This window comes from Uranotaenia lowii, chromosome 3, assembly GCF_029784155.1.
Source record: "Uranotaenia lowii strain MFRU-FL chromosome 3, ASM2978415v1, whole genome shotgun sequence".
Classification (NCBI taxonomy): Eukaryota; Metazoa; Arthropoda; class Insecta; order Diptera; family Culicidae; genus Uranotaenia; species Uranotaenia lowii.
In genome coordinates, this window is record NC_073693.1 from 279,167,022 (window position 1) to 279,194,974 (window position 27,953).

The window sequence follows — 27,953 nt, forward strand, 5'->3', positions numbered from 1 at the left end:
GATCCATCAAAAGTTAACACGTCTAATATATGATTTAAATCTAAGTCCTATTGAAACATAAATTTTCAATACAACATCACATCTGTATTATCCTTTCTACCAAAATGTTCAATCTTTAATCTGAAAATTGCATTGCAATCAAACAGCTTATTCCGTGTAGGGGACTCATCTGTGCCATGCATTTATTTAGGCTTTATAGTTTCCAATTCGGTTGAATGAGCTCAATCACGAATGAGCGCCCAAAAGGAACCACCAAAAAAAAAATGAAGACGTCAAGTTTTGCTTTCGTCCGAAATTTGTTGACATACCCCACAGTTTAGTTTAGAGATGAATCCAAGATGAAATTGCTTGAATAATAAATAACTCTGCTCGGTTTGCCACTAGAAAGGTGTCAGCTGCTGGTTTCGTTTCATTTCGTTTTGATGCCTTATTAAAATGTGCGTCAAGCAATCTGTCTCACAACTGCTGCTTTTGCAAACGCTGGAGTTTGGTTTGAACAGTTGCGTTCTACAAAGTTGAAATTATAAATGATAAAATTAATGAAAACTTGTCAAGATATTTATATAGTAGGTCCTTTATTCAAGATCTTAAATTAAACAACGTGGATAATTTTTTCAGCTTTTTCAGCGTTGAAGTTTAGTCTTAAATTATACTGGAAATTCACAATGGCTCCAGAGAAGAAACGAAGGTGCCACTTTTTCCATAAAATTCTAATAAAACACAAGGTTCAACAAGGAGACATATCACAACACAATTGGAAAAACAAGTTTTCTTTTCAACACAAGATTCAGACAACACGCTTTATTAAATTAATAGCTCAGAACATAACGTGGTAGCCGACTGGTTGGTTCAATAAATCACAATAATTTGTTGGATTAGTTGGGTTTTCCACTATATTAACTTTTCTTAATACAAAATACACTTTATTTTAACTTTCCAACGCTGTTTGGGTCAATATCAACAGAAAGCGCATTCAAATTATCATAAACATCATTTCATATTTTTGAGAACAGAGATTTTTAGACACATGTTCTATGAAAATAGTAATCAAATTAAGGAGAACAAAAACTTAAATATGGGTTTATAGAATCGGTTCATAAACATTGATGTCTTTTTTGAAGTAAGAATTTTTTTTCTACTCGAAGCTTCGGAATAAATAGCGATCAAAACTTCCTTTGGATGCCCACAATTTTATACATTGACCGAAAGAGGAATTCAACGATCAACACATGTGACCAGGGAAATGCCATCAAACTACTTCTCTGAAATAAATTTAAACGAAAATTTTGCGAACAAAGTTGGGAAATTGCCAAATATTAGAAAATATATTCTTAAAGCAGTGCTTTAAAAAACAACAACAGTTGTTACTTTTCCTGTAATGTATTAGTTTGTATTGTTTTTAATAAATTTATCACGAAGTTCTCTAAGTTGGCTAAATGGAGAACATTCACAATGGCTCCAGAGAGTTGTCTCAGGAGGCACTTTTGTTCAGGAACGCGAACTTCTTAGAAATTTTAGGTGGAACAAGATGAAGTATCACAACCACAAATATAATAAAATGGCTCCAGAGAGTTGTCTCAGGAGCCACTTTTTCCAAGAAAACCTAATTCCCCAGAAACTTTAGGTGGAACAAGGTGAAGTATCACAATAATATAAAAAAATCGCTATGGCTCCAGAGAGTTGTCTCAGGAGCCAATTTTGTTCAGAAACGCGAACTCGATAGAAACATTAAGTGGAACGAGGTAAAGTATTACAATCACAAATATAATAGAATGGCTCCAGAGAGTAGTCTCAGGAGCCACTTTTTTCAAGAAAACAAGATTTTCTAGAAACTTTAGGTGAAATAAGGAGAAGATAATAATCACATTTACAAAAGATTCGCAATGGCTTCAGAGAGTAGCCTCAGGAGCCACTTTTAGAGTTTTTTTTTCTACAGAATTTGAGGAGCAATTAGATGATGTACAATTTAGAAAATGCCTCCCCTTGAATAAATAGAATATAACATACCTAATATGCTTACCGTTAAAGGTCAATTCTCGTATGGTTAAATGAAATACAATCTATTAGATTTGCTACCAAATATATTCTGCCTTTTATGAAATGCGCCATATTTAACTTATTCTACGCAAGATATCTATTTATAAAAGTAACAAACCTTTATTCTGTAGAACCTGACGTGTCAAAACAGACATTTTAAAGACCATAACAGGTTCGTTGCCCATCATCATCCAATACTAAATCTGTAGGATTCACAGATACCGATGATCATGTTGAAGAATTTTCATATAAATAAGATAAATTTTCATTGGAGTAAAAAAAAAAAATACTTTCAAGACTGTATTTGAAATTCGAAGTTTGGTAAAGCAGACAATTTTTATGAGTTCTCTAATAATTTGAACTGCTTTTCGAAAATATTCCCCTATCTTTTTAACGTTCACGATTGACAGCTAACACCACCAATGTGGTCTTAAGAAGACAAAGACTTTACGCTCCTGAGAATCGCCGAACAAACTACATTCGCAACAAACAGTGGTAACGGTGTCATTGTCACTTAAAGTTTATCTATAATCAAAAATCTGTAAATTTCATTATTAAAAAGACAGTTGTAATGTAAGATAATTTTAAGAAGCACAGGATCATCAAACATCGCTGAGCAACTAAAGGCTATTTCTATCAAATTAGAAAAATTGGACCATCTGGAAGATCTCAACAAGGAACTTCTGAAAACTGTACTCAAACTGACGCAACGAGTAGATACCATCTCAGCAGAAAATCGTCTTCTCAAGCGAGAGGTTCAAGACCTTCGACAGGATAAGCTGAAGGAGGAAATTATCATTAAGGGTGTAAAACTGCAGCAGCCCAAACAATATCTGGACGTCTTTCATAAGCTAAGCGAACTAATTGGCCTCAACACACAGCAGTTAGTTAAAGAAGTGCGGCCAATTATTCTGAAATCTGAAAAGACAGACGCAATTGTGGTCAAATTTCATCAGTTGGAAGGCAAATTGCGTTTCATGAAAGGAGTGAAGAGCCTTGGCAATTCGTTATCACCTCAACGTCTGGACGTTTCATCTACTAATAAGTCGATCATAGTTCAGGACAATTTGACCAAGGATAGAGTGAAACTACACAACCAACAAGAGACCTTGTAAAACTGGGACTGCGGAAACCTTGGATATATCAAGGCTCTACCTGGATCCATCATCCGGAAACCAAACAGCGACACCGGATTTGCGACGAACCTGATATTGAAGAAATTGAGTTCCTGCTTGTTACTCAGAAGAAAAAAAATAACGGTCAAGCCAGCGACGATAAAGGAGAATAGTAAGTTTTTCTTTCTCAGCATTATTTTTATATTCTTTTTATATTATTTTTGTTAATTATTAGAGTTAGGTTATGTCCAATTTTGAGCAGTTTTTCAATTCATTTCATGATTTAGATTTATCCTTGTTATTGACTAACAATAGATATTTTGGAAGTGTTGATAACTACTTACATAATATTAAAAAAGATAAAGATAACTTCTTATCGATACTTCAAATCAATGCACGTAGTGTGTCAAATATTGATCGTTTTGACAACCTTAAATTAGATATTGACAAATTATTACTAAAACCAGACGTTATTATTATAAGTGAAACATGGATAAAACCGAACCTCACTCAAATTTATCAAATTAACGGCTATAATAGTATTTTTTCTTGTCGATGTAGAGGTGTTGGTGGGGGTTTGGCTGTTTATGTTTCTAAATGCATAGACTTTGATGTTATTGATTGCAATGAGTATGTTTGCGATATCTCTAGTTTTCATTTTATTCAAATCAAAATCAATTTAAATAAGACGTTACCACTGTTAATCTCCTCTTACTATAGACCACCAAACGATTATACATTCAACAAATTTCTGCAACATTTAGAAAACAATTTGGACCGTTTAAACAACAATACACCTCATCTTATCCTGGGTGACATTAACATTGATATTCTTAATCCATCTGAAAAATTGAATGATTATTATAATACTTTAATGAGTTATGGCTTTCTTATATCTAATATCCACATTACTCGTCCTACAAGTCAAGCTCTACTCGATCATGTTTGTTTTAACTTTTATGAAAAATTTCCTATTAAGAACGACACCATATTTAATCCAAATAGTGATCACAACTTCGTATACACCCATTTTCCTTATTCACCTTACCGACAGCAGAAAGAAAGATTTAAGTACAGAACTGACTTTCAAAGAATGAATCAACTTCTTACAATACGCTTTTCACCAGCCTATATGAGTTCATTTACAGATCCAAACCAGTTTTATGATTACTTTTCAAATACAGTTCAAAACACGTTACACGAATGCACTAAAAAAATCAAGCTTAAAACTTCTTCAGAAAATATCACTCCATGGATGTCGGATGAATTACTCAAACTTATCAATTGGAATAAAAATTTAAGAAATAAAAGAAAGAAATACTTAAGACATGGGAAGTCAGTTGTTATTTTAGATGCGAAGATAAATGATTTGAATAATAGGATTACAAGTTACTCACAACATTTGAAGCAGTTTTATTACACAAACAAATTTTCCAACTCTAAAAGCTCAAAAGAAACGTGGAACAACATTAACGAAGTCTTAGGTCGTGTTGTCAGTAGCACTTCAATAAATAAAGTTCAAGTATTAGATTCTAACTCCGTAGTTACTAGTAAACCATTAATCTGCAACGAATTCAATAAGTATTTTTCATCTATTGGACAAATCATGGCTTCTAAACATTCTTCAAACAGTACCGATTCTATTAATAAATACAATACCATAGCTTTCAGTAATAGAACTTTATTCCTCGTTCCTACCGATGAAATGGAAATAACTTGTCTCATTAAATCTTTTTCTAATAACACAAGCGCTGGCCAAGATAATATTAGCGTATTTCTTCTTAAAGCTATAGTTGAAGCAATCAGTCCAATTTTAAGCGACATTTTTAACCTTTGTATGCAAAGTGGTGTTTACCCTAGAACTTTAAAAACAGCTAGAGTAACACCAATTTACAAATCAGGTAATCCATCACTTTGTAACAATTACAGACCAATATCAGTTCTTTCTACAATCAACAAAATTTTTGAAAAAATACTATCTAAACGATTGTCTTCCTTCTTGAATAACAATTCTTTCTTTTACTCAATGCAATACGGTTTCAGGGAGAAATCCTCTACTACTAACGCTGTGATTGAATTAACGAATAGTATACAGCTAAGTCTCGATAAAAAAGAAAATGTGTTAGGCCTTTTTCTAGATTTATCAAAAGCATTTGATACAGTCGACAGAGATATTCTTTTAAAAAAATTGGATTTTGCTGGCATTCGGGGAACATCGTTGAGTTTATTTAAAAGTTATCTGACTGACCGATCTCAATATGTCAGCATGAGTAATTACCAAAGTTCTATACTACCTATCGATGTCGGAGTCCCACAAGGCTCGGTTTTGGGACCACTATTTTTTATTATTTACTTGAATGATATGGCCCTCCTACCTTTGAAAGGAACACTAAGACTCTTTGCTGACGATTCCTCCACTTTTTACCACAGTGATAGTCATACAATCAATGATAATAACTTATGCAGTGATCTTGTTTTATTGAGTGATTATTTCCGTATCAATAAACTAACTTTGAACCTAGATAAATCAAACATATTAAGTTTCAAACCTAGTAATCGTTCATCATCAAATCCCTTACCAGTTACCAAATCCATATATCCCAGTATAAAAGTTGTCACTGAGTGTAAATATCTTGGAATAATTCTTGATGAGCAATTAAATTGGAACCAGCATATCGATAATCTTTTAGCAAAGCTGAACAAAATAAATGGAATTGTTTGTAAAATAAGACGAAGATTGCCACTAAATGTACTACTTATAATATATCATTCACTTTTTCACTCAATACTGACATACTTGGTTTCAACTTGGGGTAATGCATGCAATAGTCAGATCAATAAATTACAGATCACCCAAAACAGAATTCTTCGCTTAATTTACAATCTTCCTATCCGTAGCCACACAGTTGATCTTTACAATAGTATCAACAACATAATTCCAGTCAGAGGTTTGTACATAGTCCAGATTTGCAGCTTCATTTTTCAAAGTCTTAATAGAACTACTCATTGCAATATAACATTTAACCGTTCTAACCACCAGTATCTTACAAGAAATAAAAACATGCTCGATCGCCCCACCGTTATTTCTTCTATTGGTGAACGTTCTCTTGCCTTTAGTGGCGTTAAATTTTTCAATTATTTTGAAAACAAATGTGGATCTTTTAATAACAACGTTCAACTGAAAAAGCTTATAAAAGAACATCTTTTGCAACCTCATTTCTTATCAACACTTCTAAAATCTTATAACATCTTTATATTATAATTTCAATTTTACTTTTAACAAAAAAAAAAAAAAGACATCTGTAATATAGTCATTTTTGTTATTTAGGTTTGATAGAATATTAAGTTTAGTTTAGGTATAAGTAGTATATGATTTAGGTACTCCTTAAGCGGCTTGACCAGTGGAGTATTAAAGAAATAATGTAAATAGCAAACTTATGAATAAATAAAACATCAAAATCAAAATCAAATCAAAGATAGGCGGGATGACGAGTACAGCCAATACATCCGTCAATAAATAAATAAGAACTTTCTGATTTTATTAAATAACCAATTTCGTAAGCCCAATTTAAAGCTTAGTTCATTTAGAAATAGAACACTATCTGATGGTGATAGCTACGTTCCTTGTAATCGGACATGCGAAATGAAAAAGAAAAAACAAAATTGTGTAAAAATTTCTTCAAAATCCTTCATTACCAATTCGGAAAGCCACAAAAACGTTGTTTCTACCAATAATTACTTTGGTGTGGGTGGTGTAAAAATACGAATATACGCTCAAGGATGTAAAATCAAAGATTGTATTTGCGGTAAATTTAGATCAAAGTAATATGATCGCAATAATCTACTGTTTTTGGTGAGAAAACCGGAGTTGTTGTGACGAAAACTCTTGTTTCATTGGTTTCAAAAGCCTTAAAAGACTACTCTCATTTTTAAAGTTCGCTTTTTATAGTGTAAACTAACCGATTTTCTATGCTTTAGTGGTGCAAAAATAACCAAGTCCAGTTAATTTGAAAGCAGTTGAATCCATCAAATTGTCTACATTTCGTCTTAGTAGAGATTTATGGGGCAAAAAAGTGAGAATTCAAGAAAAAAAAGGTGCATTCACCCAAAATACTGTTGGGACAAAGTTTAGGGGAAAAAAACTAATCAATACGATGACCGAAAGATAGTGTGGGCTTTCTGATGGGAAATAGGAACAGTAAAGTAGGAACAATTTTTATAAAAAAAACGTTCAATAATTTTATCCCAATTTTCCATGAATGATTTCAAAACAACTTTCATTTCCTTCTTAGAAAGTATCACGGTCAAATTAAAGGTTTTTAAGATACATGCATTCGTAACAGTCCCATTTTTTAGCTTAGCTTAGCTTAGCTTGATTGACTGCTCACATCCACCTTAAATCGTTGAACCTGAAATGCTTTGTATAAAATTCAATTTATAATGCATGTATTTTGGTTTTGAAAAGCGTGAGATTTCAAAACTTTGCTCGATTAAAAATAAATTACTTTAATAAATCATTATTACACGTTATGCATTTCAAATCCCACGATCGCAGGCGTGGCTAAGTAGAACAAGTTCCACATCGCCAATGGTTGCTACTCCGTGATTGACCGAGGCCACCAATTTTGTACAAAGGTCAAATGAATGGTGTCTGGGACTGACAGCACATTCACAATGCCCAAAACTGATGCTCTCTCTTTAAACATCAATAACGGCGCCGGCCATGTCCTAGCAATCAATAGATAGATTGGAAGAAAGAGAAAAGGATGAAAGAATGATATCGTGCATTAGGACCGAGGTCACCTCTGCATCCTAGCAAAATAATTTTGGTTTGGAGTTTGGGTATAAGGATGTAATCAGGAGACACTTTTGATTAGTGCAATAGTGTGGTTGTAAACCTTATATGCTTCTGTTGTTTAATAATGTTGAACAAATAATGAGAACTATTTTAAAGTATTTTATTATTTCTTACTGTTTATCCATTTCGATAGAACAAGATATTATAGGTATTTTACTGTGTTAAAGTTAAAAAAATATTAAATTCAAACCAAATGTCAAATCCAATAAAACTTTGATTTAAATATTTAAAAAAACAGAAAAAATATTGAAATGTAACGTTACATGATTTCAATTTATAAACCTTTCTAAACATTGTTTAAACGAAAATTATAAATAATATTTATAAATTATAAGATAATCTAAAAATATTCCTTATTTTTATTCCAAGGAAATAAAAAAAATAGATTTAGATGTTAAGCAAAAGCCAAATGAATTAATGTCACCAAAATTTCTGATTGTGCTATGCTAATAATCCTTCCAGTCTTCTATTTTGCATTCGAAAACTATAATTTTAAATTATTATACAACAAAGTTTATCAATGACATAGAAATTTCTGATTTCTAACAAAACTTAATCAAAAGAATAGGCTTCAAAAGAGCTGTAGGTACATTATTATACACAATTTCATGAGATGAATGTATTATGCACTAGATTCCGAAGACAATTTCTAAAAAAAACCTTATTGTGTACTGTATTTTCCCCATTTCTGGTGGGGAAATCTTGATTTTCATCAACAAGTACTAAATTTAACCATTTAAAGCAATAAGATTTTATGTAGTCGGCAATTAGAATTACAAGAAAAGAAAAACTTAGCTTTGTCCCGTATTCCGACGTCTTTTCGAACATGTAAGCCATCATCAAAAAAGAAGTTTTTGCTCCAGCATTCGTAACAGTCCCATTTTTTACTGAACAAACTACATTCGATATCCGAAAACTGCTACATGATATCCGTTTACAGTTTTAATTGCTTTAAGTCTGATATAAGACTTGACCAAGTTGCTGTAGGTGTTTTATATAACAGTTTTCTCGAATATGATTTTCCACAAAGTTAGTAATTAGCTGAAACATTGTAAAAATTATACATTTTATAAGAAGTTTTCAAAACAACAGTCGTTATTGGTCCTGTTTTGCAGGTATATTTTTTTTTTAATTTAAACACGCGTTCAAATCGGTTTCATAGTCAGCCGAATGTATGTAATTCACAATGGCTCCATAGAGTTGTCTCACAGGTTGTCCCACAGGTGAGAGTTTGTTCAGAAAATCAAATTTTTTACCAACTCTATGTGAAACAAGGTGAAGTGTCATTAGCGCAATAACAACAAACTTACAATGGCTCCAGAGAGTTATCTCTCAGGAGCCACTTTTGGCAAGATAACTAGATTTTCTAGAAACTTTAAGTGAAATGAGGAGAAGATAACAATCAAATTTACAAAAGAATGGCTCCAGAGAGTTGTCTCAGGAGCCACTTTCATTCAGAAAGCTGTTTTCTACGAAGCTTTAGATGCACTTAGCTTATGTACGACTAAGGCTATGACTCTTCTTGAATAAAAAGCATATAAAATACCATTAAAGTTCGATTCTTGTATGGTTAAATGAAATACTAAATATAAAATTTGCTACTCCAATTCTGCTTATTATGAAAAAAATAATCACAATCACATTAAACTTACAACGGTTCTGAGGAACAAATTTTGTCAAGAAAATCTGCCAGTTCCAAGTCAACAGATTTAAGAACGAGCAGTAGGATTGATCCAAAAAGGATGCAAACAGAACTCGATTTGACGGAGTTTCAAACCGTTTGACAGCTAAAAGAACACGTGTGTGGTTGCCAGTTTTTCCATTGGATTGGATCTAATTTCGGTGTTCTTATTCTTGTATAAGCAAGACCCAAAATTAAATCAGTGTTACAAATGCCCTAAGGATAAGAAATTGGTATTTCTCAAGTAAAGTTACACCTTTCCAAACCATAGTTTTGTCAGTACACGGAAGGCAAAAAAATAGTATGACTTGTGATAATCATTTTAAAATTTCCATATTAACTACAGTAATTCTATGAACGTGTAACTTTTTTTCAACACGCAACTGATTCTACATTTTTAATAACTAGTTTATTTGTTGAGGAATTTATTCTACCATTTTAGGTTGTCTGTTGTATCTATGCCAAAAATTCAGCATATGTGCACAGATTCACTCCAATTAAGATAAAGTGTTTCTTATCATGCATGCAGATTCGGGGTTCAAACATTGCAACATTGTAAATTGTTGCTTGACCTAGCAGAAGGCGCAATACCAATTTTAAGCGCAACTGGTCAACTCTTAGGAATCGTTCAGCGAAATTACTGTGAGTTTACAAATGCTGTCAAGACCAGAATTTGCTATAAGCTACCAAAAAAAAGTTGGTAACCGATGTTTGTGAACCTATTTAAGCACAAATTTAAGCATTAAACACCTAATTTCAGTAGTTAATACCTTTTCTTAAGTCCATATAAACATGTGGTTGACCGATTGAGCTCAAATTTGGTATGAGACTTTTTGCTAGGGCAACGAACAGTTTGAGCCCCCAAAGTTTGAATCCCTTATCTGCATGTATGAATCGTAAGAAAAAACTTTATCTGAAAAAAACTATTGAACACTATTAGAACAAGATCTTTCTAGAAACTCTTAAAATATCCGAGAATCGTACATAATAATTGATATTCAAAATCGAATTTTAGAATTTAACCTTTGATCAGTTAGATCAATTACAGATATATATATTTTTTTTAAATCAGCATATTGACAAACGTAAAATATTCGGATTCACCATAAAGTCCGAATTTGACAGGAAGAATAATTTTAAAAGGGTCATTATGATTCACCATGATAGGTTAATTTTGACTTGTCAAAATTATTGCCAATTTCCCGAAAAAAAAATTCGGTTGGAATCACAAAAAAAATAGTTTTTGACACTCAATGCAATAACAGATTTGTGTCCAATGCTAGGATCAGAATTTTTCCTCCTATTTTATGTGACAGACAAAAAGCATCGTTCAGTTGCGATGGCGATATAAAATGTGTTTTTATGTACGTTTTCATCGCTTACTTCGATTCTTCGCTCGCCCAATATCGCTAGCTCGCCGCCGCCGCTGCTGACTCTAATTCGATAATCTATGATTGTTGTGATTGCGCCTTTTTGTTCCTTCTCCGATTGACTTTTATCGTTCTGCTTTCGACTCGACGATGAAGTCTCTATTAATTTTGATCGATTTGTTTGTCTGTCGTGCGGCCGGAAGGGCATTAACGCGTGTAAGTTTTTTTATTCGTTTGTTTGTGGTTTTGAACTATAAATTGAGTTGGCCTACTTTTTCGGTTTCTTTTTTATTTTTGTTATGAGTTGTTTTTTTTTCTTAAATTTGCAAGCCTACTTTGACGATTAACGATTGGTGTTGGTGGTTGTTGGATTTACCTTGCTTGACCGAGGCAGCCAGTTGTTGCAGCTGCTGTTGTTGCTGAACCTGCTGTTGTGCTTGCTGCTGCTGGACGGCCGCTTGTTGCTGGGCTGCGACTTGTTGTTGGGCCGCTGCTGCCTGCTGTTGCTGGGCAACGCTTTGCTGTTGATGCTGGTGCAGCTGATGCTGGGGCGTCGTTTGTGATTGCGAATGAGCAGCGGGATGAATCGTCAGCAGTTTCGTTTCTGGCGGCTTGTGGGGTCCAACTGAGAGCTGTGGTGCGGCACTTAAGGCCATTGTCGGTGCTGGCATCATTAATGTTGACATTGCCAACATGTTTCTATGCTCGTCGCTCTCGTTTGATGTTGTGCACTGTTGTCTTGTTGTTTCTTTTTCTCTTCTTACGTGTAGAATGTGCTACGAAGAAGCAGATCAAAGTCGAACGCTTCGATCAAGTTTTGTAACTTTGTGACGTTTAGGTAATTGACGATCGATTCAGAAAAATATCCGCTAGTGTCCTATCAACAGCAATTGAACTCTTTTGAACTTGTCACTGTGTGTTGGAAGTTTTCATAGTTTCAAAACAATAAACGAAACTGTCTTTCTCAAACCAATGAAACACACTGGATAAAGTTATTGAAATGAAATGAAACGTTAATAAAAGCTTTGCACGAATGCACGTTTTCGCTTCGCCGTAAAATGTTGTGACGCGGACCCGTCCTACTTTATTTTTCAGCAGGGAAAATGGGGAGAATGGTCGCGTTTTTCGTAGACACTTTTCTTATCGCGTGGCCTTCCTCCTTCTGCTTCTGTTGTTTCTGTTATTTGATTTTCGCTAGCTTTGCAAAGCGGGTTTGGATTTAACGGCTCTGCTGAAATCGTGCTATGTTATTTTATTTACTAGTTTTTTTATGCCTTTTTATTTTGTATTATCTTTCTTGTTCTTGTCAAGATTCGACGACCAGGATGAACAACAGCGTTTCGTTGAAACAGTACCAACGTTGCTAATTTGACGGAACTAGCAGAGAGGAAGATTGGGGGGAGGCGCAGCGAGCGATGCAGAACTTTTCACTAATTTTGCGCGATTATCGGGCTGTTTTCTATAAACACACGGACATCTTTTCTTTTGTTTCAGAAAACTAACACTTTCACTTCGCCTCTTAAGCTTGGTATTCCACGACAAAGGCAAAATGGTGAGAGGAATGATTCAAACGATAACTCAATCACTCAAGAGTAAAATGATCTGGATAGTTGGACAGATTTTCCACCGGAGCGAAACGTTGTGTGGTAAGATAGAAGAAAAACAATGCGAGCTATTAAAACCAAGGTAAAACAATCGATTCAGTTCGATTTTTGAATTTAAATTGCCACTAACTGTTGTTTCATTTCTCTAGCATTGTCGAAAACACTTCTTCTTTACTTCCCATGAAACGCGCACACACACTACGCGTTGCAGCTTAATCAGCGTTAAAAGAAGAAACTTTCCTTTTTTCCTCAACATAAATTCATAGTTTTTGCTTTGTTGCAATTTTTTAACACCAAGATACTCGACAATCGAACACAAAGCCTACACAAGCCGTGGTTTTATGTGTTCCGGATTTTACGGGTTATAATAATCTATAAACATGTGTGTGTATATATGTATATAGGTATAAATTTTTATTAACGTACAGGAACTATACAGCCAAAAGCACACAGGGTCCTAACTAAATCGTACTAACCGTAAGGCGACACTGCTCTAACTAAAGCTTCGGAAACTGTTTCAAACAAAAGAAGCCTGGCTCCATTGGCATTGCCGGTTGAAAATCCGAGGTTCGTCCTTCGTGTGTTCGGGCTTCTGAACTTTTCGGGCCGCGTCGGCGTACTTTTCGCCCAGTCGTTACGATTTATTCACGAAGAAAAACCCTCGTGGTTGTTTTCGTCCTAGCTGGAGTGTGGAACCGAAAAAAAAATGTGTGCTCAATTTAGGCTTCGGCATCCTTGCCTTGTGTCGCCCCCCAACACTAAGTAGGGTTGTATGCGAGTGTCATAAAAACAACAAACAGAGAAGTATCAGCCAGGCAGGAGAAGCTTTTGCTTTTGCCTTTGCCTTTGCTGATGTGCTGTGGTATTTGGAGGTGGTAAGTAATCTCGGCTCGTCTCGTCGGGTTATACCGGTTTTGCTCACTTCTCTCACACTATGCTGATAATATCGGAAGCCATGCTCTCTACTACTAGTGCGCCACAACAGCCGATAACAAAGAACAAAGAAACGAAGTTGATCATGTTGATGCTGTTGTTCGTTTTGCTCAGAAACAGCCGAACGAATTTTCTTCTGCGACAAATTTTCATCATACGCACTTTGTGTGAATAGTGTGTGCAGAATTTATTCAACATTTGAAGTTCTTTATGTTTTGATTAATATTGATTTTTGACCAAAAGAAAAATAGAGCGAACTTTGGCACGATGTTGTCCCACACACAAGGAATATTAACAACGTTCAGACATAGTTTCTTCGAAGGATGGAAGATGCATGATGGAGTCGCCGACAAATTATCTCGCAGAACACGAGCAGAATTTTCCATTTCAGACAAAGGGGCCAGGAAAATCAACCGACCGACGACGATTTCGAGTTGTTTGATGAAGCTATCTTCTTGCACCCCTCCGGAGGTTGGAAGTTGGAGTTAATGCGACCGAATAAACCACTAGTGGGCCAGTTTCGCGAGCGTGAGAAAAAAAACGTAAAGCAACGGATTATCCGGCTTATTGTTGTTGTTGTTTTCAATTAGGAAAATGTTGATGCCAAATGTTTGAAAAAATGTCATGATTCGGAGTAGGCTGTCACATTTTCACAAATTCCGGCAATGAGTTTATTCAAAAAAAATATTCTCAAAACCAACTCACTTAATATGTTACAGAAATTAATTTATTATAATTGGATAAAATTTGCTTTTTAATGTGAAAAAACTGATGAAACGTCTTGAATTCGAAACAGCGGAAGCTTACCAGTTGAAATTTTTTGAGTACAAATTTTAGTAAATATGATAAATAATGACAATAGCATAAGACATATTTTCCTAACCTAACATTCAAACAATTGATTTAAAAAAAACTAATTCTGAAATCTTTCAAATCTTTTAGTTTTTAAAAATGTTTTATCTGAGCGTTAATTAATTAATTGGTTTTTCCAGTTTTTCGTTCCTGATTATTTTTTTTCGGAGGATTTTAAACCTCCCCCTAAAAATGCTTAAAAGAGTTGAAATTTGACAATTTTGAGGTATTTTGAGGCGTTTAGGGATATAATACAGTGATTACTCTCGTTCAAATTGAGCGATTTTCTTGGCTTCAATACCATGTTGGAAGGAGTTAGCACGTGGAGAACTCAATTTCTTTACAAAAAGTTACACGTTATGTTGTATAATGGTCGAACAATCGATTTGCAACATCATTGAGTTGGAAAGTTTCATATTATAAAACTTAAAAACATTTCATGCATTCATAACATTTCAATTTTCCCCAAAGAAAATGTAAAACATAAATCGAAGCAGGCCACTAGAGCCCATCTTAATGATTCATAAAAATCTTAACCAAGTTTCAACTCATGTTTTAAATTAGAAATAATCTTTTAGCATCAAAAAGTTAGCGAACATTGGAGCCTGTAACCGAACTTCAGAAACGAAATTCAGCTTCGACTCAAAAGGTAACAAAAAAAATAAGAAGTTATTGAGTGCATGAAAGGCTTTCATTTTGTACGACATAATAACTGCAGTTAAGAAAATCTGAGAGTGAACTTCATCTACAGTGTCCAGAAGCCTTAATTAATAGGGGGAGTAGCTACGCTCACACGCACTCGAGATTACCCAAAATGGTCATAGTCGAAGCTCGATTTGATAGTTATTGCTATCTTTAGGACAGATAACAGATTTTGACTTGTTTAACTTTCGAACCTTGATCAATTTATCTCTTTTTCCTAATTCCTAATCCTCATATTCAATCCGCTGTAATTTTTGATCGCATTGATCGATTTTGACCACATACTAGAATGTACTTTTTTACATGATCTCACAAAATTTTCAGATAAAAATGAAAAATTTGACAAAGTTACAGTTAATTCTCAATTTTCCATGCTCTTACTAAAATCGCTTAATCAGAAGTTTCTAAGTATATCTAGCTTATGTGGAAGATTCATGAAAAAATGTCAACTGTGAGAGAAATGGTATTCGCGCTGCTCTGCGCGATTTGATATATTATTGAAAGCAACTGTAGATATATCTAAAAATAAATCCAGAAAATTAGCGCGAATGCTCGCTTGTTTTTTTGTTTCTATTCACCCGTCTTCGCGTGGCTTGTAGATAGCTTTGTGCATATAATTTCATTGTTAAAGCTGCGTTTTTATATCCAAAATCCAATGCAAAGCCGAATTTGGGTGTTAGAGTAGCCTTAGAAATGCAGATTGATAAAAAGTTTAAAAAACAGCACTTAGTTGAAAAAACAAAATCGAGTACCTAATAAATAATCTATAGCCTTTTTTCTGAAGCATGTTTATTCGAATTTTTTTTTTCGACATTGAATAACTTTAAAATTTATGATTGTAGTTCAATATTATCTGACAATTATATTTGAGTCACATTACAAGCTTCCCAGCGCAATGCATTTTGTAGAAATCGGTTGAGAATCGAGAGAGTTTACGTTTAGTGGTGTTAAGTTTTTAGATTCCCATCTCGGTACTGAATGTTTAATGTTAATCTTAAGTTGTCCACGTTTTTTCAGTCTGTAAAACCTTAATCGGCTAACACGAAGTTCATCCTTTTTTTTAAACAGATTTGTGGAAATCTTTAAAAGGTTTCAAGAAAAAGTTATGATGATTTTGACATTTGGTTAACCGCGAATCTATTCTCAATAACCATATTCATCGTCATTTTTGCGTAAAAATTAGGTGAATTCTGAAAAGTTACATCGGTAACCTGTTCATGATTTCAAATTTTCCGAGATAACCCACAATTCATTGTTTATCAGTTTTCCGTTCGTTTGATGGCTTGTCCTACTCCTTACCAATTCCCAATAAAAGAGTTAAGCTTTTTTAAATTAACCATCATTAAAAGTTGCAAATTTGTTCTCATTTTTTAAATTTTACCTTGTAACCAATTGCACTTCCTTACATCGTTAAGATAATTTATTATCATTATCATTAAGCCATCCGATGGCTTTAGCAATTTTCAGCAGTCCACCAGCAGCAAACGACGAACTGTTCTAGTCGTAGCAGGCTTTGAACTTACAGTTAACTTCCCGACAAATTTACTTTCCCCCTTCTTAGCAAAATCACATAACCGAATTATTTTTATTTTTCGCCCAACAGCATTTCACTAATTCGACCAACAAAATCCGATCACTTAAAATGCAGAACTTCTAATTAATAGGATACGAATTCTAGGCCCAGCAAGCATTATTTTCTTCTTGCCCGGCTGAAGCTTACTCTAGTAAAACAAACAGACTGTTCAACACATTCTCTAAAAGCAAATTTAAGACAGCAGGTGAACCAAAACAACTAGCTTGTAAGAACGACTTTTGGTTTTAAATCATTCAACATACGCCCGTCTAGGCGTTTAACACATTTTTAAAAGGTTTCACACAAAATTCATATAGAAATTATTAAATTATTGTTCATTTCCACTGGAACCAAAAAAAACACGTGCGATGTCATCAGGTCAACGCCTACTTCTACATTTGTTCTACTCAAAACATGTTGCAAAAATGACCTATCAAAATGGATGTGGCACACCTGTAGTTAGATCAATAGATCGTTGCATGACATTGGTTTCTATTGTTTTGAGGTTACTGAGTATGTGTTATTGACTTTTGAGGTTCGCCTTTTTCCAAGGGTGTCTATCGGCGTCTCTGAGAACTTTCGTGAACACCTTATAGGCTGAAGATTTTGAAATGTATCCAGATAGATACACGTTCCTTATTATTTTAATGATCCTTAGCACTGTCCAAGGTTTTTTGAAACACGAGGTTCTCCGTTCACAGTTAGTAGACGAGGAGTGAGCGGGGCTCTCAATGAGTTTGTTTACAAACATAAGATTATTTGCTCAGCTTTTCTGTGGTTTGTTTGTAAACAAACTCCGTGAGTTCCACAGTTGCATAGCCTAAATATCCAAAATGGCTGAATCGGGAATTTGATATTCGGTAACACCTCCTATGTATACACACCTTGGCACTGCCATGTATCTGACATAACGCTCTTTCGACCGAACATCTTTGAGTATGAAGCATCCAAATCCTCTCTAGTTTATCGAGCAGCTTTAACACCTTTGAAATCCTTTTCAGCTTCTTAGATTCCAAGTTTCCACTTCCTCTAACTTACTCTGCTGTATTAACATGTTTCATTATCGAAAGGCGTTGATCGAAGCATTGCAGCTTTTTTACATTTTCAAGCGTTTGATTTTTTTACGAATACCCTCTTATTCTCAAGTTTAATGTTTTCAGACAACTCTTTCATAAGCTATAAGTGAAACTGTTTAACGAACCTTCTCAAGTGAAGATGCCAATAATCTCGGCGAACCGTAAACTATCAATTTGGCTCATACCCACAGACACACATTCCCTTAATGCGCCTCGTAAAGAATCAGACAAACATCCAAACACATGGGCGGTTTCCAATAATGACTCCTCGAACTTGCCGAAGCTGTGTAGACGAAGACTTTAGAAACTACCCATGTAGCTTCGAGAGGCAATCACGAGCATACATACAACAAAGCTAATCTGCACATAATTCAATGCTAATCTGTTCGCAATTTAATGAATTTATGTTGGTTTGCGCCTGCAGCAGCGGACAATATTTATGGGCGGGCATGAATGCTCTTGCTGCAACAAGCAAACAGCCTCCCCCCTCAGATTGAGTTGTTGTATTCAGTTTGATCTTTTTTTGTTTTTTTTTTTTCAGATATAAAAAACGAGGATTATCGAGAAATTATTTTATTTGGGATTATTGAGGAATTATTTAACTTGGTTACGACATCTGACATACCACGTAATATCGGCCTTATCAAACGAAAAGGATCGATACGATGTGATTGAATGACGCCAAGGTTCAGATAGCGCTGCCGTTGAATTAAATATTCAAATCAAAATTATGTCTACGCTCAATTACCTTGAAGCGGATTCGACAAATTCGTCAATTACAATTTAAAAAAAAAACAACAACCGTTAAACTTAAATAACACTATTGAACTGTTAATCCACAATTCGTTACAGTTGTTGTTGCTGCAGCAGGACCTAGCCAAAATAAGCCAAAGTAACTATCGAACTGAAGCTCCCACTTTTTTGGGGGGCGCAAACCTGTCAGTAACTTGACAAATGTTTACAATTAACATCAAAGCCATTGTCCACATCTGGTGTTTGTTTGTGATGCGCGTGGTTGGTGTAAAATCACTGCAGTTGCATGCAGCCCGCTTGCTTGTCTCTCTCTCTCTCTCTTGCTCTGTCTGCAGGGATGGGAATAAATTTTGGACGAGGTTGAAAGGTGGAGGGACAAGAGCGCGCAATGTGTGCTGCAGAGAAATCGAGTCAGTCCCCGGAAGTCCCGCGAATTCCCATAATAAATCAAACTGTTGAAAATTTTGTTTACACGAACAACTCACCCAAATAGCGTAGCCTTCATCTCCTTCCAATCATATGAAGGAAAGGAGGGATGAGAAAAAAAAATCAAACCTCCGCTCCCCTTTTTATGCAGCACATGTGATAAATAAAAGTCAACTGGGTTCATATTATTTGTATGAGAGATTTTTGTTCGTTTTGTTCTATATCAAGTTATTTTTTGTCGGGGCTCCGGGGTTTTGTTCAACCAGCTCGTTTTTATAAGCCTTGTTTTTATTTACGCATTAAAACAACAAAAAAGCTATTTCGCATTAAACTTATAAAACGATAGTTGTACATGAATTAAAATTTAACTCTTTTTTGGATTTTTTCCTCTTTTGAACCAGGTTTCCGAGAAGTAATCAATTTTTCTCAGCCATTAAATTTGTAGGATAGTTTTCTTGTATATTATAAGCCCGCCAAATCAAATAAGGTTCCTTATTTTCGTATAGATTCAACTGAAGAAAATACTACGAAACTAAATGTTTTACACACAACTCATTATGAATCGAATTTCGATAATAATTTAACATTTTACAACACTCAGTTCAGAGTTTTACTGTTTAGTGTATGTAGGTAATTTTTTTTCTCAGGAGGACAGAGCAGGCCTTGCTCGAGAGCGGACGTGTTTTCCAGTCAGCGCGTTTGTTTCTTGTTTTTTTTTTAAATTATGGTATACAGAAATATGGTTTGAGTTTTAATTTAAAGCTGGCAGAATAAATGATGATATGACTTCTTTCATATATTTGGTGTGCAATAAGTGAATAAAATCTACCAAATCATGTGTGAAATGGTGTATCAATCCCATTTTCTAATGAGCACGGGCATGGAATGATCGTGAAGTAAATTGTCGAAAGGTAAAGCCAAAATGGTGTCTTAAAAATAAGCACTAAGTATGAAAATAACATTTTGTGTCAGTGAATTAAACCAAAACATCGTTGAAAATTTGAAAGAAATCTGAGAATTCGTCCGGAATATTATTGGTAAGAGGAACCAGTTTAATTTATCGCATGAGAAAATAATCCTTTGGAGAATTTTTGTAAAACTGAAGAAAAAAAAAATTTTTTTTTTATTCCGATTATAGTCGTTTTACCATTTTTTATGGCATTCGCGACTTTATCAACGGTGCAGTTGGCGGATTGTTATTGAAAAACTTATCCGGTACAACTGTGTTCGATGTTTGCTCTTGGGCTCGAACTCGCGGACAAGAGACAACAGATTTGCCAACTGAGCTATATCACAAGCCCAAAAAAAATTAATGTGTTGTATGAAAAATTGAAGGATTCAAGCATTTCTCTCGAAGATATGTTACAAAGTGGCTTCCCAGATCGTAGCAGATGTTAAAGAACAGGAACTTGGTGAGGAACTTTCGCTTTTTCTTTTCTTTCCTTTTCTGACTTTTATTATTTTTTTTTTTTTTCAAAATAATGTACAAAATTTAAAAAAAATTAAAAACAAAAATCATTCTCCGAGTTTTGTTGTTTTAATTTTGGGTTTTGTATTTAATTGTTTGTTGATTCGTTACTATGACGACATGTTGAAAAAAGGCGTTATAACCAAGATCAAAGATCAGAAATGATGGTGCACCGAAATTCTAAACTTTTTGTTTAGAAGTTCACTTCAAAAGTGATGCATAAATAAGAATAGGTTTTCAAATAATAATTTTTGATAAAAATTTTATAGAATTATTTAAACTTATTCATGTGTATCCTAAAGTTTTGAATTTCTGAACATAAAAACCTCATATCCATCCACAGGAAGATGACCTCACGGAGCCCACCATCAAGAAACACACAAATTTAGCATTTGTGCGTCCAACGTTAAAATAAATATGTGACAATTGACTATCGTCGAAACGTATGGTTACTTCCTCCCTGTGTTCCAGTTGTCTCTGCGTCCAATACTGCACAGTGGACCCGGCTTAGAAAAGATGAGTAGTAAATGTACTTTTACTACTCACCGGGATGCTGACAAAATTCTGTCTGTGTATGTATCATACTTAAGCATGAACTTAAGCCTCTCGATTAAATAACGGAATGTGAAATGTATAAAATTGAGTTATGATGAATGACGAATAACATCTGTAGCAATACATTTGTTCTACGATAAAATTATATTTATAAAAAAATTATCATTACGTTGAATAAAGTCCAATCAGCCTGGCAATTGTGTAATTCTTCCTCGTCTCTACTATAGCCGAATGTTGTAACTAGCATAGTCTGCATATGATAGTAAAAAAAACCCTAAGCCGAGGTCAGTGGTGCGAAAAATCGCATCTAAGTACAGTGCCATGGGAAATGAAAATCTGTCCACATGTGTGCACATGTAATATAAGAATTTAATTTATTAAACGTGTTAGATCCAAAGATTTATAACTCAATTTAACCAAACAATGCAAATTTTCCACTACAACTGATCCGAGAGAGGACGACCAACTTCTGGCCTCTTTTATAATGGGAACTCCAGCAAACCAGAATAAGCCCCCTCGCTCGGTTCCCCACTTTACTTTACATTACACCTCTCGGGAGAAGTCACATTCATTCATCCACGTGCAGCCAGCTCAGCTACCCCTCTTCCTAGAACGTACAACCACCTATCGAGTGGGAAAGTGGCAGGATGAAAACTACCCGATGACGACGACGAAGACCGGAGGAAACCAGCCTTGAAAGAAGTTGCAGAAGATCTCGGTTCATTTTCTCTTCATGCACTTGACTCTTTTTATTGGCGCGTTATAGCTAACGATGTAAAACGACTATCACTTTAGCAACTTCTTGCTACTCTCATTCTACTACCTACTCTTCTATTTCTCTTTAGGAATATTATTTTGCCTCTGCGAACCGGAAACGGAACGGATGACGATGACGACGACCGAAAACCCTTGGTCGGAGATAATCTATTCAGGCAAACTTGTGCAAACTGTGGTTATTTGTTCGGCAGAGAATGTGTGCTACATAAATTTCATTGTTGTAGAATAAATTGTTCGAAGCTGCTGCTGCTCCATGGTGCTCGAGGCTGGCTGGCTGGCTGCATACATAAGAATATCCATATCGATGTCGCTATGCAACACACTTCAGCTTCTTCTTTTTTCCTCATTGTTTATGATGCATTCTGATGATACTGAATTTGAATTTGTTAAAGACAATAACCCCGAAATAGTTTTACTCAATTATCTCATTTTTCCAACAAAAAATTCTCACTTTTGATCTCCCACTGATTTAGTATTGAACTTTAGATTTTTTCAATCTTACATCCTTTCTCATACAGATCACCAAAATAGCTCCTATCAAAAAAAAAAAAATACGCCGCACGATAAGCATATTCACAATCCGATCATTTTTTATATCATTTTCAATAGATTTCCACTTTTTACACCGAAAAACCACTAATTTTTAGTGTTTCTTAAATGTTTTTTAGAAAAGATAAGCTTGTCAAACACTTCGATTACTCTATAGTAAAATATCAACTCCAAAACTCGACACATGAATATTATCCGTCGATGGACGTAAAATTCGTCGCCTACTTTTTTTTTAATAATGAAAATGCTACTTCCTTCTTTTAAATTTAGTTTCATTGTTGCTAAATTTGAACTATTTGAATATTCATCAAACCTTTACATACCACGTCAAAATGCAGCCTCTGAGTCAATATTTCCTGCCTATGACATTGATCCACTCTGCTAAATTAACAGCCTTTTGATGCTGTAGAAATTTCACATTTTTTTTTGTTCTTTTGTAAGAAGCCCCCGAGGGAGTTTTAAGCTACTCCTCTGCCACGCTTTTTTCGCGATTGGTTATTGGTGCAAGAGTTTCGTTTTCAGAAAAGTTTCTGTGCTCCGTTTTTCTCTGTGTGTTTACAAACACCTTGTGGCGAAATATTCAAATTTGATTGATGCTTTGTGGTTTTCGTCTGATGAACAACGCAAACGAGAGAAGAAAAAAACACACACCGAAACCAGAATAAACCGTTTTTTTGTTGTTGTTAAGAGTGAAATTGGTTTAGGTTGAAATGTTGAGGACGAGTCAACAGATGCCCTGTCAAGGCAAACTTGCTTTTTGCCTTGCAATTCCTCCCATTATTCCGGGGGATCTTTATTATTTATATTTTAATTTGATTCGAAACGAACACCCATAAGAACAGAATCCTGGTCTGTGGTTTTGGAAAAGGTGTAGGTACCTACTTGAGCACAGTAGACAAATAAAAACCCAGATCTATGAGAGTAAGATGAGCAAGTGTAATTATTTATTTAGTCGAGTTGGCGACTGGTTCTTGTCAAGAAAATAAGAGAAATTGGAAAGTTCTCTCCACTTCAACAATAACACTAAACAGGCCGATTAAAGTTGACAACTTTTACTAACTATATGACTCGAAACATAATAATTCTAGTCTTTCTAATTCATTCAAATTGATTTACAAACTAATGTCGATAATAACAACCCACTCTGTTCGTAAATACACAATCAAAAAGTCATGTTTTAGGAATTTAACTTATCATTTATCATTAAACTCGCTACTCAAACTCGCTACTCAAACTCGCTACTCAAACTCGCTACTCAAACTCGCTACTCAAACTCGCTACTAAAAATCGCTACACAAATTCGCTACTCAAATTCGCTACTCAAACTCGCTACTCAAACTCGCTATTCCAACTCGCTACTCAAACTCGCTACTCATCTCGCTACTCAAATTAGCTACTCGAATGCGCTTCTTAAACTCGCTATTCAAGCTCGCTACACAAACTCGCTACTAAAATTCGCTACCCTAACTCGCTACTCAAACTCGCTACTCAAACTCGCTACTCAAATTCGCTACCCTAACTCGCTACTTAAACTCGCTACTCAAATTTGCTACTCAAACTCGCTACTCACACTCGCTACTCAAATTTGCTACTCAAACTCGCTACTGAAATTCGCTACTCAAACTCGTTACTCATATTAGCTACTCGAATGCGCTACTTAAACTCGCTACTCAAGCTCGCTACTAAAACTCGCTACTCAAATTCGCTACTCAAACTCGCTACTCACACTGGCTACTCAAATTCACTACTCACACTCGCTACTCACACTCGCTACTCAAACTCGCTACTCAAACTCGCTACTCAAACTCGCTACTCAAATTTGCTACTCAAAATCGCTACTCAAACTCGCTACTCCAACTCGCTACTCCAACTCGCTACTCAAATTCGCTACTCAAACTCGCTACTTGAATGCGCTACTCAATCTCGCTACTCAAACCCGCTTCTCCAACTCGCTACCGGCAATCCGGCAATCCGGCAACCTTAGTGTAGCATCCTGAGGATTCAATTTCTTTTTTTTTCAGTTTCGAATCTTCCGTCACACATCTTGCCGAACACAAATCGTTTACTCAACATTCGTTCAAAAACTGACGAGGCTCGCGCAACGCTTAATCTTCGTCGTTCAGTCCAGGTAGAAGAACTCTTGCTCTCTTTGCTCTCTCAACACTATACGCACACGACCAGGGATGTCAACCTTCCAGATTTTGTCTGGATCTTCCAGACTTTTTGACCTCCGGCCAGACTTTTTTTTTGGTATCCAGACATCCAGATTTTTAGTATTTCTTCCAGACAATTCCAGACATTTTTTGATTGACAAAGTTTTTTTTTCAAAATTTTAATGTATTTTGGCGTCGTTGACTACTTTAACTGACTGGGGTGGAGTAGAATTGTTCGAGCTCACTTCGCTCTAATCAATAGCTAAGTAATTTTTTTTTCCCACCAAGTTTGAATCATAATCGTCCGAATTCAGACAAAAACTGTCAACTATTTTGACATTACTCGGTCCGAACGTGCATACTGGGAGAAATTGGAATCATTTCGTCCCGAACTTATTTCATCACTGGGCTGTGTGAAAAAGCATATCCAAATACAATGCGACCAGCCGGCGGCCATGTGACATTCTTTTCTTGGTGTTTCCGTGGCATGAAAGCGTTCTTGCGTCCCGTTCTCGAAAAGTGATTGGTTTTTCGGAAATTTTCCCAAATTTGAGACAGAGAAAGAGCGGTTTCGAAATGGTAAGGTTTGCAAGAAATTTTTTAATATGCCCGAGCTTATTTATTATTTCAATATGAAACCTGACATAAAAAGAATGCTATGATTTCTAAACCAGAATCCGAAAAACTCAGGAAAAATTGTTTAATGGGCGTATTTCCCAACTCGAATCAGTTACAAGAAACAAAAACTCTGTAATCAATTTACATTTGTTTCTAGTATAAACATCTTATTGATCAACTTCATTATAACAAGTAGTTATCAAAAATTCACAATAATGTGCCTATTTACGTAACATTCCAAACTGGATCATCTACATACATCACAACTTATCAAATTTTACGCCAGACACAAACGCTTCAAACTTTCCAAATCAAATACTATTGTCGCTGAATCCCCAAACCGGAGTTATCGTCAATGAGCGCTGGCGACATTTACTGGCGACACTCACTGGCGACAAGTTATTATCAGGACGTGTACAACTTCGGGTGTGTTCTTATACCAAAGATTTTTTATTTCAAAGGAAAGTGCCGCAAAAACAAAGGATTTTTTCCTTTGGTTTTGGTATAAATAAAAAATCCTTCGGTTCAAATGCATTTTCCTCTGTTTCAAAGATTTTTTCTTTTGAAAAATCTTAGATTCAAAATATTAATGCTTTGATACAAAAACCAGTTTCATTTGATTTAAAGTTATTATCTTTGCTGAAAGGTAATTTAGATATAGATTTAAAAGCATTTATTCATTGAACCATTTTCCATTTATTCCAATTGGAAGATTTTTACCCTGTTGTTTCGAAGTTCCTATTAGGAGTTTGAATAATAAAAAGATACAATTTTAGTTCTTAAATTCTTTTTTATTCACAAACACATAAAACACTGGTTCACTATAACCGAGTAGGGTCCTTGATATCGTTGACAAAGTTTCGCATTCTCCGTGGGCCGGTCAATAAACTTCCGAAAGCCACTCCAGCTGCTGGCTGGTCCAACTGGTGATTGCCGTTGAAGATTGGGCCGAAAAAATACGACCGCGGGATTTGGGGAGGTGTTACTTTGCGCAGCTTTCTCCATGTTCGAGAGACTTGGAAATCTATCCGTCGGCCGTGGTCCTGTAACCATACAAGCGTTTTAGAAAATCTTGAATTCGCTACTCATATTAGCTACTCAAACTCGCTACTCAAACACGCTACTCAAACTCGCTACTCGAACTCGCTACTCAAATTCGCTACCCTAACTCGCTACTCAAACTCGCTACTCAAACTCGCTACTCAAATGCGCTACTCAAACTCGCTACTCAAACTCGCTACTCAAACTCGTTACTCAAACTCGCTACTCAAATTTGCTACCCTAACTCGCTACTCAAACTCGCCACTCAAACTCGCTACTCAAACTCACTACTCAAATTCGCTACTCAAATTTGCTACCCTAACTCGCTACTCACACTCGCCACTCAAACTCGCTACTCAAACTCGCTACTCAAATTCGCTACTCAAATTTGCTACTCAAACTCGCTACTCAAATTCGCTACCCTAACTCGCTACTCAAACTCGCTACTCAAACTCGCTACTCAAATTTGCTATTCAAACTCGCTACTCAAACTCGCTACTCAAACTCGCTACTCAAACTCGCTACTCAAATTTGCTATTCAAACTCGCTACTCAAACTCGCTACTCAAACTCGCTACTCAAACTCGCTACTCAAACTCGCTACTCAAACTCGCTACTCAAACTCGCTACTCACACTCGCTACTCAAATTTGCTACTCAAACTCGCTACTGAAATTCGCTACTCAAACTCGCTACTCATATTAGCTACTCGAATGCGCTACTCTAACTCGCTACTCACACTCGCTACTCAAATTCGCTACTCAAACTCGCTACTCAAACTCGCTACTCAAACTCGCTACTCAAATTTGCTACTCAAAATCGCTACTCAAACTCGCTACTCAAACTCGCTACTCCAACTCGCTACTCCAACTCGCTACTCAAACTCGCTACTCAAACTCGCTATTCAAACTCGCTACTCAAACTCGCTACTCAAATTTGCTACTCAAACTCGCTACTCAAACTCGCTACTGAAATTCGCTACTCAAACTCGCTACTCATATTAGCTACTCGAATGCGCTATTCTAACTCGCTACTCACACTCGCTACTCAAATTCGCTACTCAAACTCGCTACTCAAATTCGCTACTCAAACTCGCTACTCAAATTTGCTACTCAAACTCGCTACTCAAACTCGCTACTCCAACTCGCTACTCCAACTCGCTACTCAAATTCGCTACTCAAATTCGCTACTCAAATTCGCTACTCAAACTCGCTATTCAAACTCGCTACTCAAACTCGCTACTTGAATGCGCTACTCAATCTCGCTACTCAAACCCGCTTCTCCAACTCGCTACTCAAATTCGCTACTCATATTAGCTACTCAAACTCGCTACTCAAACTCGCTACTCAAATTCGCTACTCAAATTCGCTACTCAAACTCGCTACTCAAACTCGCTACTCAAATTCGCTACCCTAACTCGCTACTCAAACTCGCTACTCAAACTCGCTACTCAAATGCGCTACTCAAACTCGCTACTCAAACTCGCTACTCAAACTCGTTACTCAAACTCGCTACTCAAATTTGCTACCCTAACTCGCTACTCAAACTCGCCACTCAAACTCGCTACTCAAACTCACTACTCAAACTCGCTACTCAAATTCGCTACTCAAACTCGCTACTCAAACTCGCAACTAAAGACTTAGCATATTTAATAATTTTTTTTCAATTGAAAATTACTGATTTTTTTTAATGATTTTTGAAACTTGATTTCAGATTCAGATTTCAGATTCAGATTTTAGATTCAGATTTCAGATTCAAATTTCAGATTTCAGATTCACATTTCAAATTCAGATTTCAGATTCAGATGTCAGATT

At 35.6% G+C, this 27,953-nt stretch overlaps 1 protein-coding gene across 2 annotated transcripts in view; it reads right to left on the bottom strand.

Annotated features, from left to right (window-relative positions):
• Positions 1 to 27,953, bottom strand: part of LOC129758108 (cytotoxic granule associated RNA binding protein TIA1) — a 211,341-nt gene that overhangs the window by 129,804 nt on the left and 53,584 nt on the right. The window contains exon 1 of one of the 2 annotated variants that reach the window (XM_055755561.1): positions 11,438 to 13,182. The exons of the other annotated variant lie outside the window; for it this stretch is intronic. Coding sequence (XP_055611536.1) covers positions 11,438 to 11,756 — 319 coding nt within the window. The 5' untranslated portion in view covers positions 11,757 to 13,182. Of the gene's footprint in view, positions 1 to 11,437; positions 13,183 to 27,953 lie in introns of those variants that run through there. 2 annotated transcript variants of the gene reach the window in all.